General features: G+C 36.6%; 1 protein-coding gene across 3 annotated transcripts in view; it reads left to right on the top strand.

The window, feature by feature from the left end:
* ZC3H6 (zinc finger CCCH-type containing 6) overlaps positions 1-13,864 on the top strand; it is a 52,964-nt gene that overhangs the window by 10,641 nt on the left and 28,459 nt on the right. For 2 of the 3 annotated variants that reach the window (XM_024743980.1, XM_024743979.1), the window contains exon 2: positions 9,135-9,315. In XM_024743980.1, the coding sequence (XP_024599748.1) occupies positions 9,135-9,315 (181 nt within the window). Of the gene's footprint in view, positions 1-9,134; positions 9,316-10,344; positions 10,446-13,864 lie in introns of those variants that run through there. The other variant, XM_024743981.1, reaches the window with a different exon arrangement.

Below are 13,864 nucleotides of genomic sequence, written 5' to 3'. Positions count from 1 at the left end.
TTTTTTTTGCGGTACGCGGGCCTCTCACTGTTGTGGCCTCTGCAGTTGCGGAGCACAGGCTCCGGACGCGCAGGCTCAGCGGCCATGGCTCACGGGCCCAGCCGCTCCGCGGCACGTGGGATCTTCCCGGACCGAGGCACGAACCCGTATACCCCTGCATCGGCAGGCGGACTCTCAACCACTGCGCCACCAGGGAAGCCCTGAGGAATATTTTTAAATTATTTGCTGAAGTCATATCCATAATCCTCTGATGGCCCCAAGCTTTTGAAAGGTTCCAGGCAATATTTTGGCCTTTATGGGTAAACAGAGTTAACTTACTAAATTGAATCATTTACACTTTCTGTTTGTTCATATCTAGATTTGAATGCTTGCAGGACTAAGACAACCTGGTACTGTAGTGAATGGGGACTTGTAATGCTTCTTTAAAAGATAACCTTTAGTTTTATTTGTATTCTCTATTGTTTTTCTCTATTTTGTTGATTTATGTCCTCATATGTATTATTTTCACTCTTCTTTTCAGTTTACCCATTTCCAAGTGCTTTAGTTGAATGTACAGATCATTTGTTTTTAATCTTTGTTATTTCCTGAAAATGTGTTTAAATAAAAGCATAAATCTTCTAAGGACTCCTTTTCTTTGTTCAAAAGGTTTTTAATTTAATAACTTCATGGTGTACTCTGCACCAAATTTATACTGGGAAGTTCACCAGGAAGTTACATTGCTTGAATTTAGATGTTTCTTTATTATGCTACTGATACATTCATTACTGCATCAGGTAATTATAATGCCTTCTTTGAATAATTTGAGGCTTAAATGATTGGGATTACGTGCTGCTATGATAGAGAAGATTAACATATTATGCATTCATATCCTTATTATTTTTAAGGGAAATCTTGACCCAATTCAAAGGAATGGTCACTTCAGCAATAATGAGGTGACATTTTAAAGGTATAAATCATGGGAATGTTTGTAATATTCACAGAGGATTGCCTGAAAGATAATAGTCTATTCATTTCTCGATATTAGTAGCTTTCAGCTAATTTTTTTTTTTTTTTTTGCCTCAACACTGTTGGAGAAAAAACATTCCTGTCAGTAACAGAGTGATTGTATTCGAGTGGAGTGCGTCTAGTATCAGCATCTCCATATCTGTTCCGTTCTTCTTTTGGATTGTTGCAGTGGCATCCTGCTTTTGCTGTATCTGTTTTGTCTCTCCTCTAGATCTGTTTTTCACTCTCAATTAAATTTGTATTTCAAAATGGAGATCTAATTACAATGCCAAAATTTGTATTTCAAAATGGAGATCTAATTACAATGCCTCCTTTCCTGGAAAAAACACGTCCAGTGTTTTTTCATTTCTCTAGGATAAACTCCAAACATGCCCAAAGCCCTGCATGATCTAGTGCTACCCATCACTCCAGTATAATTATGAACCAGCTTCTCCCCTTTCCTCTATGATCCAGTGACACTGGCCTTGTCTCCGTTCCTGCCTCACTTCTCATACAAAGAAATTTTGCTCATCCTATTTTCTCTGTCTGCCAGAGGCCCTTCCCTACCCCTATTCTCCTAGGCTAACTCATCATCTCAGTTCATTCATGACTTCCTCAGGGAAAGCCTTCCAGACTTCCCTGACATGACTTTTCCCTATTGTGTACACTCGTAGCACTTTTACCTCCTTCATATATGGTTGTTATTTTATATTTATTTGTGTGATTCTTTGATGTCTGTCTCCGCCATCACTAGATTGAAAACTTCATGAGAGAAGAAAGCCGTGTCTTTTTTGTTTACCATCGTATCCGTATCCCCAGTTAGACAGTAGTGAATAAATATGTTGAATGAATGGCACTTTTTTTTTTTTTTTTGCTGGGAGGGCAGAAGATTCTTATAAACATATAGTTTTTGAGAAATGTTACTCTAGATGTTGTGGTTTTCATCCCTGGATTAAATCAGAACACCAGACAGTTGTGTACTTGGACAATATTACTTTGTTTCCTCATATAATTGCTTCTTCTCAATTGAACTTTGGCATCATGCCCTTGGTTCAAATTGGGGTATGCTGTAAGTGATAAACTGTTGTATGGACACTATTGAAGATAGTGTCCATTGTATCAAGTACTGCCCATTGTATCTGATAATATTTATAAGGACCCAGGAGAAATTTCTCTCCCTTCTCACTCCCAGAAACAAAACTGTGCTTCTCTTGAGCAACTGATCTGTTCTTGTCCTAAAAGCACTGTTGTCTTATACCTTATCCTGTTTCCTAAAGCTCAGGGTCAAATTTGCATCTTACATCTAGAAATTAGTCAGGGATTTCTGGCATGCCGCTATGTAAACTAATCTTAGCGTTGTTTTAAGCTTTAGAATTTTAACTGTGATTTAGTTACATATTTTACAGTTTGTTCAATAAAGTCTCTATAAATCGCTTCCAAGGAATAATAGAACTCTATCAGAACCTTAAAAAAAAAGGCAAAATTAATCTGTTAATCTCCTTGCTGGCTAAGAAACAAGTTCAGTGGGTCTCTCCATGCTGAAAGTGGAAGGGATAAAGAGGAATATAAAATGTTTATTACATATTCGGAGGAATTCGAGGTATTACGTTCTGATTGGTTCATTTGGGAAATAGAAATTCTTCCTTTTGATTTTTTTCTGCTTCTGTCACAAAAGCACAGGCATTGCTTTATGACGATGTCTGAGGAGGATAGGAAAGTGTCTGTTAGGCTCAAGGACACACAGCACTTTTTTTGTATGCGCATGTTGGGAACTTGGCAGAGCTTTAACAGTCTCCCCTTGTCCTACTCACATAAACAGCAAGTTAACATGTACGCTACGATCTTGTAGGAACTCTGATTAAAAAGGCCTTGGCTTAACTGAGACCCTTTGTTTTCCTTCTGTTATAAAAATAAATTTTTGTACCATCTCATGAAATAACAGCTGTGCAGTAGCATATCTGACTCTGGAGACCAGGCATTGAAAGAAAAGTAAGAGTAGCCATGACTGTTAAAAGGAGAAACTGGAAGGCACTTGAGAATGATGACCAAAGATTCCTCACTTGACCAGGAGGTCAGATGTTAAGGCTCCTGCTGAGTCCACATTTGATAGCCAAGTTGTCTTTTAGTTTGAGTATAGATTGGTCAACTTTCCTTATGGAATTATTCCATAAGAAGCAGGAAGTATCAGCCATATTGTATATTTTTCTTGGCTTGCCAGGAAGAAGTCCAGGGCTATGCTGTGATCTACAACCACTTGGATCAATGACTTTAGTCTGTTGTACTTTTAGGGCTTTACAGTATTGTTTATTCTTTCAGTCAATGTTAACAACACATTTTTGATATATTTTTCAAGTTATATGACCCCCTTAGTTGAAGATAGAGCCCTAAGGATTCTAGCTTTAAGGGAGTAACAGTTTTTTGTTTTTTGTTTTTTTCTCTAGGGAGATCAGTGTCCCTTCAGACACTCCCAGAGAAGCATGGTCTCCTGAAGGAGATAGGAAGGAAATATCTAAAAATGTCTAATTATTACATTGTTATATATACTTTTTATTTATATATGCAAGTTAGGTTTTGATGAAGTAAATATGCGAAACCATGTTGTTGATTCAGGAACTAAAGATTAGAAGGGCCACATATAGTTTTAAAAACAAAAGAGCAATTACTTGTAACAAAAGTAACAAAGGAATTCTGTTATCTCTGGGGTACAGATAACATACATAGAATTAAACAAAATTTGCAAAGATTGTCATAGGACTATGAAGGCTATTAGGCTAGTTAAAATATATAATTTTGCCCATATATTTGTACAAAATCCCATTCCTGAAGGAATTTGTATTTGGGTTGAGACTGACTAAGTTCTAAGACAGGCGTGGGGAGTAAAACGAACCAAGTGAAAATTGCCGTGGCTGTAGATAGTCATTTTAAAGGGATAAGCTGAGTTTCTGCAAACCAGTACATTCCAGAGGGTGTAAGAATGTATTGGGTAAAGGATAAGGATAAAAAGTGATTTGAAGGCTGGTAGGTATCCAGATTTTACCACTGGTAATTTGTAAAGACAAACTTTCTCTGAAACGAATGCTGATAAACCATCTAGGATGTAAATGTTCAAGGTCCAGTTTGGGATAAACATAAAAGCACAAAAACTCAAGTTAGGTGGCTCTTCCATGACCCCAATATGGCCAGCCAGTGTTTTCCTTGAGGGGAAATACCTAGTTTTGGAGGTATAAGGTAGGGAGTTAGGTTAAGGCTTAATCAAGAAGATCACACATAAGCTGTACAGATTGAGGGAAACAATCGGAGCAGGCACGGGCAAATCCTAGACCCAAGCAAGTTTTTTGTGACACCTGCTTACAGGTTCAGCGAGTAAGATTCAGAGAGTTTATTTCATACATAGACGACAAATTCAATATCAGCATGGGGTCAGCTTCTCATGTCCCTTGTCCTACAGGATAACACTGAAATCAAAGAGGCCAGAGGATCATAGGTAATGTGAGTGGTAGGGCACTCTTGTTGCTGAGGAACAGTTTCCATACTGCAGCTATGCAGTTTTTTTCAGCCTGCAGCTGTACACTTAGGAGTGGGCAAGGTGGAAAATCTAAGTCCTCACCGGAAGCAGGGAAGGTGGATGAGAAATTGCCTTATAGCAGCCTCCCACAAAATAAGGAGGTGGGTGAGTAATAGCCTTGCAGCAGCACCTATCTTTCCATACTTCGGGGAGACCACAGGGTATCTGCTAAGGTTTAGGTCAGCCTGTGGTTGAGCCTTGCCTGTGTGGCCTATGTGGAGACATGTAGGGTTGCCAGGGCACTGGTACAGAGCAGTTCCCCTACATTTATCATCCATGGTAAGGGAGAAATGACAGGATGAATTAGAACAAAGCATGAAAAGTGCTACAAGCAATCATTTTCAAGCATCTAGAAAATTTGTGTTCTCATGGTTTTAGGATAAGCAGTCTACTTCTATAAACTTGTCTACTCTGAAAAATGTCTTTTTTGCAGTGATCATTATCAGCTTATCCCAGGAAGCTTGTGTTCATGAGTAATATCTTTGTAATATCATCCATCAGGAGCACTTGTATAGTCTTTTATTGAGGCTTTTGTGTTTCTTCCAGAAGACTCAGTTTCTGATCTATAGCTTGTAACAGGAGCCTTTAGGCAAGCATAAAGAAAAAGCAGACACTACCTGTGGAGGTAAGACTGAATGGTTCAGGTTAATTTATTTTAATAGCCAACAATATCAAAATGGAGAAAAGTAGAATTCTCTATTGAGACGTATCAATTTGTAAGGATTTAGTGACTAGTTACCTCAGAATAAGAACAGTGAGGGCATTGACCAGTTTCAGAGTCTTTAATTTATACTACAGTGTATTATGATTTTCTCTAGTTGTCTCCAGTCTAGATATTTAAATCTAGAGATAAAATCTTTTAAAATTTTATTTTATTATTTTTTAAAATGACAGCTTTATTGAGATAGAATTCACCTTTTAAAGTATACAATTCACAGATTTTTAGGATGTTCCAGAGTTATGCAGCTGCTACCACTATCTAATTTTAGAACACTTTCATCACTCCTAAAAAAAACTCTGTACCTATTGACAATCATTCCCCTTTCTTCCTCTAGTCTAACTGTCTTTATGGATATGCCTGAGAGAAATTCTTTTAAAGATAATATTGTTTATTAACTGGACGGTTATGTACATGTCTGTGACATGAATATGACTCCTTCTAAAAAGGACATAATCATTCCATTATTTTTTAAAATTTATTTATTTATTTTTGGCTGTGTTGGGTCTTCGTTTCTGTGCGAGGGCTTTCTCTAGTTGGGGCAAGCAGGGGCCACTGTTCATCGCGGTGCGTGGGCCTCTCACTATCGCGGCCTCTCTTGTTGCGGAGCACAGGCTCCAGACGCTCAGGCTCAGTAGTTGTGCCTCACGGGCCTAGTTGCTCCACGGCATGTGGGATCCTCCCAGACCAGGGCTCAAGCCCGTGTCCCCTGCACTGGCAGGCAGGTCCTCAACCACTGTGCCACCAGGGAAGCCCCCTATTTTTACATTAATAAAAAGTCACCCATATATGGTTGACTTAGGAACTTTTATTTTTTATTTATTAAATTAAAACAAATTATCTTGGGTTTAGTAACCACAACAGCTTTCATAATAGTGTTAATTCAAAATCTAGAGACTGGCAAGCACTCTTAATTGCTTCTATTATCTCTTCTATTTTTGATTTTTCACAGAGCTGGATTAGTATCTGATACATTGGTAGGTGCTCAGTCAAGAAAGCTTTATTTTATTTTGGTGACAGAGCTAGAATTAGAATCCAGTTTTCCTCCTACTAAGTCTCCTTTTTCCATTATGCCACACATGCTTTCCATCTGTGCCCAAAGGTGATTTTTTAAAGCATTGGAAGCAGCTCATAGAAGTGTGGATCATTGTTCTTCATTTCCTTTTACTCTCCTTTATGTAACCAAACATAAATTTACAAATTTAAATGTGTTATTGTATGAATGTTGAAATGATAAAGAGGCTAAAGGAAAAGAAAGAAAAAATTTTAAACTTTCAGTGTTTTATGTTTAATAACAAATATAAATTCCCGTATGTCACAGGTAAAGAATTTAAGTATTCAGCTTGAGCACTTTATTTAAGTAGCTCTAGTCAAAAATGCTAAGTATGGATTAGTGGTTTTAAGGTATGATTTAAGGAGCTCAAACTGGAGGAGAATGATGCTAAAAGAAACGACGAACGCCTGTAGATTTTGTTGTTGTTTGCATTTAGATTTTACATGTAGACAGTAAAATGCACAATTCTTAAATGAATTTTTAAGAATTGATGAATTTTTACACACGTGTATATGTAGTAATCACCATACCCATCTATAGAGAATATTTTAACAACCTAGGAGGCTTCTTAGTACTCCTTTTTTGTCAGCTGTAACCCTCCAAGAGGTAATCGCTGTTCTAACTCACATCACTATAGATGAGTTTTGCCTGTTCTTGAAGTGTATATAAATAGAGTCAGACAGTAGTCCCTTGTGTCTGGCTTCTTTTGCTTATGTCTATAACATTCATCGTGTTATGTGTAGCAGTACAGTCGTTAATTTTTTTGGCTTTATAGTATTCCATTATGTAAATGAAACGCTATTTATCCATTCACCTGTTCATGGAGATTTGGGTTGTTTACAGTTTTTTACCATCATGACTAAAGCTGTTAAAAAACTTTCTTATACTTGTCCTTGGGTGAATATATGCACTCATTTTTCTTGGGCCATAGGTATTATAGTGTTATGAAAGCTCAAAACTTTTAAAATTAAAACAGCCAGTATGCTGAACCTGCCTCACGTGAAATTTTCAAGTCCACCTAAATAGACATATACCTCTGATTTTATGATGGAAACTGGAGAAAAACAACATTGACTTTCACAGTCAATACAGGGTGATATTGTGTGCCTGTTCTGTAATGGCAGGGGTTATGGATATTTTACACTCAGTCATTCAGTAAAAAGCAGGGCACCGTGCTAGGGGTTAGGAGATACAGCTGTGAAAGACACAGTCCCATACCCCGCTTTCACCAACCAATAAGCAAGTCATTCAGACATGACGTGTAGAGTGCAGAGATAAAAAAATGAGAATTATTAGGGGAGTGCTTCAGATGGAGCAGCTCACCTAATCCTGAGTAGTCAGTGGAGGCATCTTGCAGGAAGGGACATCTAAACCGGGTCCTAAAGATTGAATTGGACTTAGTCAGGTGAAGGAGGTGAGAGGGTGGATGTTGAGAGGAGCAGGGCAGTGAGAGTTTTTAAGGCAATGTTTAAGGCTTGGGGACTTGAGGAATTGAAATTAGCTGGTTAATCAGGGACTCAATTATAAAGGGCCTTTTGGAGTCAAGGAGTGTTGACATCATCCTCAGGTCAGAAGGGAATCACTGATACTGTCTTTTTTATTATGGAAAACTTCAAACACATATTGATAGAATGGTAGAATGAATCCTCATATACACATCCCACAGTTTCAGCAATTACCAACTCATGGCCAATCTTGTTGAGACCACTTCCTTCATCCTCAGTGGATTGTTTGAAGCAAATTTGAGACATCACATCATTGAAGATTTTTAGCAGGAGAGTGCTACATGATCAGTTTTGCATTTTAGAAATCACACATTTCTAGTAATTTAAAAGTGTCTTTAAAATGCACACACCATAGTTTGTGTGCTTCTCATTTGCTTCCAGTCACAAAAGACATTTATCTTTCTGTATCACCATGTAATATTTGTAGTTGTTTGCATTTTTTCAAACTGTATGGAAACAGGATAAAATGTTAAAATTATTTTATGTATTTATCTTCCCATGTAGATCAGTTGGTTAATTTGCATTTAAAATACTGTTAGTGAACGATGGGGCTTCTATAACTATAAAAATGTCATAATTAATATAAAGATTTGTAGATTTGGGGTTTTACCCTGAATATTTTTTACAGATTCAAGTTGAGGAATTTATTATTCTGCTTTTGTGGTTCAGGTTTCAGTAGGTAGATTACTTATCTACCTATTGAAATTTGTCTTCTTATTGAAGTTTACTCTTATGGTGAGAATTAATACATTACATTGCTTTTATTTTAAAGCTATTTATAGCTGTCTACAGGTCACTAAGTTAAATTCCTTCCTGTAGTTAGAATGTTTGCTTCCTAAAGTGTTTTAATTTCTTTCTTCCTCCCTTTCTTCCTCCCTCCCTCCCTCCCTCCCTCTCTCCCTCTTTTTCTTTCTTTCTTTCATTTTTATGGTAGCTTAGTATTATAGATGGTAACTATTGCTGTATTACCTTGGGATACTATTGCATTCATGCATTCATTCGTTTACTGAGTGAGAGTCAATGCTCTTACTCTAAATCAGAGGTTGGCAAACTATGGCTGCTGAAATTGCTTCTTATGTTCTTGAAGGGTGTTGTAAAAAAAAGAGAGATTTTGCAACAGAAACCATATGTGGCCTGCAAATTTAAAATGTTTACTATCTAGCCCTTTATAGAAAATTGGCCAAGCCCTGATCTAAGTGAGTATAACTTAAATTTTGGCTCATGCTTTTTTTTTCTTTTGGAACTGTTTCTGTAAGATTCTCTTTAGAACTGACATTTGAAAATTAAAATTTTCATTGTCTTTTACAGAGAAGATGGTGAATTAGAAGATGGTGAAATAGATGATGCAGGATTTGAAGAAACACAAGAACAGGAAGCAAAAGAGGATGAAAAGCAGAAAAATGAGAAAGCCTACAGAAAATCAAGGAAAAAACACAAGAAAGAAAAAGAGAAGAAAAAGTCCAAAAGGAGAAAACGTGAGAAACATAAGGTTAGTTAGAATCTACTTTTTATTCTTTGGGTAAATTTTTATGAAATATAAAACACTGAAAATTACAAAGTATAAATCATTGCCTATTTTCTTATAAAATATATGGATTAGATCTTTTTATGTGCTTAAGAAATTTTATGAACATAAAGATTATATGAAATGTTTTAAAGATTTAAAAAATATTCATGAGAACCTTACTGTATAGCACAGGGGAACTCTACTAGGTTCTCTGTGGTGACCTAAATGGGAAGGAAATCCAAAAAAGAGGGGATATATGTATACGTATAGCTGATTCACTTTGCTGTATAGCAGAAACTAACACAACAGTGTAAAGCAACTCTACTCCAATAAAAAAATTAAATAATCAAAGTAACTTTTAATGCAAATTAGAATAAATCTTTTAAATTGATGGAAGATTGTATGCAAGAATACTGAAAGCTTAAGGAAAGACAGTTTCATTCTCTACAGATGTAGATTAACAGCACTGGCATTGTCCATCCATTCATTTATTTATTCATTTGTAAGTATTATTGCGTGCTTGCGTGGAAATCTCTGTGCTGTATGCTGGGGGTTATAGTAATGAATGAAATGGTCTCTGCTGTTATAGAGATTACATTGAAAAGGGAAGGAGAGAGACAGTAAACAATTGAAAAACAAATGCTATCAAGAGAGCAATTGGGTGCTGGATACAGAATAATGTGGATTGCGGTTGAGAAGAAGGGAGACCTATACTGACAGAGAAATCAGAGAAAAGTTGGCAGCAGTGGTGGGGTAGTTTTTGAAACTCCCTGAATTTCCCCCATAAAAGCAGAGCAATTAGAATAGCAAAACCAAAAATTCATTGGCAACATCTACCAAAAAATGAAGTAACAGGTTATCTTCACAAACCTCAAAAATAAAAAAGGATAAGGCCAAACCACAGACAGCAACAAGACCAGAGTAGGATCAGCAATTGTGTGAAATGAAGAGAGGGAAGGTAAAAAGAACTTCCAGAAAACAAATTACCAACAGGTATTCATCTCAATGCAGGAGTCCCCAGTGAACATGGAAAGCCTGTCGGCCAAACTGAGAAACAGCAATGGAAACTGAGAGGGGGCTTTCCTAGCTCCCAATTCCCGCATGAGTATAAGGTGACCACGTAAAATTGGATGGTGCTAGAATGGTCTGTGCGTGATGAATACTCATCAACTAAATCTCTTCTAGGACAGAGTCCCACCCTGAGGAGAAAACTGCTAGGAGTAGAATCTAAGTTGAGAGGACAAGAATACTAGGGCCAAGGAAAGAAAATGGGGGAAGGGAGCAGGGGTGGCATATCTCAGAAGATACACAGCCATGTTTTTTAATACTTCATGTGCTAACGACAGAAGAAATAACCCTGGAGAGTGAAGCTAGGAAAGTTTTCCTGGCTCAGTCCTCCTTTGACACGTGAGCAACAAGATTGGACCATGACCACATTCCATATAAGTTATTCTTATTAAAAAAAAGAGGAAAATGGGGAGAATAATATTCTTCCAGAAAGGAAAGAATGCCCACAAAACATGAAAAACTTAACCTAACATTTCAAAATGATTTTTAAAAATTAAGAAAATAATACAGACTATGATCAAACAGCATCAGCAGAACTGGGGGAAAAGGGAATCCTTTGGTCCTTTAGGCAAAAAGACCAAGCCACTTATTAAGAAAGGAAAGTCAGATTTATAGAAAAATTTTTGATATCAACATTTTATGCCAGAAGATAATGGAGTAACGTATTTGAATAAAATGCAAGCCAAGCATTTTATATCCAGCTAAATACTGAACTTCAAATATAAAGTCCTCAGAAAAACTGTATATAATAGAAGTCAGGAAATATTATCATAAGACTTCTCATAGAATCTCCTAGAGCACACGTTCAGATAACCAAAATGACTGGTTGAAAAAGTGAGAGTGGTCTACATACACTACGTATTAGTCTGTAAAGCTAAGACTAAATGATGGACATGGGGGGCAGTATAGTATGTATTGAAACATTACAGCTGTAAAAAACGTCAGGGAAAGCAGAAGAATATATGGTAAGCAGGATAACCTTCTTGGTAGTTTTTTAGTTATTAACTGAGACTTTTTTAATATACTTCAAATTATTATCCTGGGAATGAAAGAGAGGAAGTAGAAGAAGAGGTTACTGCCTAATTTCAATATTGGTCCTACTAGTAAACAAATAGTATGCAAAGAAGGGATAGGGACTAAGGTTATTGGAAAAAGACAACTTGAAAGAAATAACTGAAACAAAAATATAATCTTTCTAATACCAAAAGATATACCTCCCAACAATGCAAAATCCAACTCTAAGCTGTGTAAAAGAGAAAGATTTAAAAAGTGGGTAAAACCATTGTAAAGCAATTATACTCTAATAAAGATGTTAAAAAAATAAAAAAATGAAAAGTGGGTGAAGCTATACCAGGCAGATGCAAAGAAAGAAAAGGCAGAAATCACAGTGTTGATATATGAAAAAGTCAAATTTAGGTCAAAAAGGCATTGAAAGAAACAAAGAAGGGCATTTTATAATGTTAAGGTTATAATTCACAGTGAAGATGTATTTATTTATTGTTATTTAATATCCCCTTAAACATCAGTTTTCATAAGAACTATGAGAAGAAATAGACAGGAATACAGTAATAACAGGAGATACACCAGTATACCTCTCTTAACCCAAGGAGATTAATCAAATGGATGAAAAGGTGGTAAGGATATTAAAGAAATATTATAATATTATAATATATAGTATTATAAATATTATAAATATATAGTAAGCTCTGAATCCTGAGAATATATCTTCCTCTCAGGTGTACTTGGAATATTCATGAAAACAGACCATGTCATAGGCAACAAAGAAAACTCCAATTAATTTGATGGAGTAGAAATAGTACAAAGAGCAATCTCAAACCACAATGCAATAAAACTAGACATAAATAACAAAGTCGAAAAACAGAAACACCTTTGAATGCAGACTAGATCTGCCGAATTTCATGAAAATAATAATAGAATTTGACATATGGAAGATAGCTAAAAAATTATCAGAAGAAAAATTCTTATAGTATTAAAATCTAGAAAACAGCAAAGTAAGACAGAAACAAAAAGGAAGGGCTTAATAAAGTTATAAGTAGAATTTAACAAATTAGAATGAAAAGTCAGTAGTTTTTTTTTTTTTGGCCATGCTGCACGGCACGCAGGATCTTAGTTCTCCCATCAGGGGTCGAACCTGTGCCCCCTGCAGCATGGGTTGGCCAAACTAATTAAGAAAAAAGGGAAACACAAAAACAAAGTTAGATATTTTGAGGCTAAGAACTTTTAAGACCATCAAGTCCTGGTTCCTTTTTAACAGTTCTTCCTTTAATTCCTCTCTCTTTCCTCATAGATAGGTACTTTCAACATTTTGCTTGAAAATCTTAACTAGATCACCTAGTTCATTAGACACATTTTCTACTTTCCATATTATTGAATGTAACAGTGTTGCTAGATTTCTGCCACTGCATAGCAAGGATCTCCCTTTCTCCAGTTTTAATAAGATCTCTCTCACTTTCCTTTTAAGTCGCCCCAAAGTCCAAAATTTTACTAACAATAATTCAGGGTGATCTAGGCTTTTCACTAGTGCCCTCTTAAAATCATTCCAGTTTCTATCCACTGCCCGGTTCCAAAACCAGTTCTACCTTTTAGATATCTGTACTGGCAGCACCGCATTTCCAGATACCAAAACCTGTATTAGTTAACTATTGCTGCACAACACATTACCCCAAACTTAGAAGCTTAAAACAACAAAAGTTTGTCTCCTAGTTTCTGTGGGTCAGGAACGTGGGCACGGCTTAACTTGGTATTCTGGCTCAGCGCTTCCTGCGAGGTTGCAGTCATCTCCTGACTAAGGCAGGATCCTCTTCCAAGTTCGGTCATGTGGCTCTTGGCAGGCCTCCGTTCCTCACCATGTGGACCCCTTTACATACCACTTCTTTGACCTCGTGCTTTGGCTGGCTTCCTCCAGAGCAAGAGAGCAAGAGAGAGCACCCAGGATGAAAGCTACAGTCTTTTTTATAACCTAATCACTTCTGACAAATTCTGTTTGCTAGAAGCAAGCTTCTAAGTCTAGTCCACACTCAAAGGGAGAGGAATTAATCTCCGCCTCTTGAGGGTAGGAGTAATAATGAATTTGTGGACAATTATTATTAGAGAAATGCCATTTAATTGAGTTTATATTTTGCATTTTCACTTAATAGTACAGCAACAACATTTAGTTGTTTCTATAAAATCTTCTAAAATACCATTTTAATTGATTGCTCTGTATTGTATTATACTTTAGTATCATTCTCTTACTATTGGACATGGAGATTTTTTGTGATAAATCTTGAAGGACAGGTAGGAATTAGCTCGTTGACCAAAGAGACACAGAGAATACAAAAGCAAAAAGGTGTGAAAAGGCTGGCATGGTTTGGGGAAGTCACTGAAGTCCCTAAATTCTTTCTGTTACTGTTTGAATATTTAAAGGGGTCACTAGGGCTTCCCTGGTGGCGCAGTGGTTGAG

This window comes from Neophocaena asiaeorientalis, unplaced genomic scaffold (assembly GCF_003031525.2).
Source record: "Neophocaena asiaeorientalis asiaeorientalis breed wild unplaced genomic scaffold, Neophocaena_asiaeorientalis_V1.1 scaffold114, whole genome shotgun sequence".
Lineage (NCBI taxonomy): Eukaryota > Metazoa > Chordata > Mammalia > Artiodactyla > Phocoenidae > Neophocaena > Neophocaena asiaeorientalis.
This window is presented reverse-complemented; position numbering and strand designations above follow the sequence as displayed.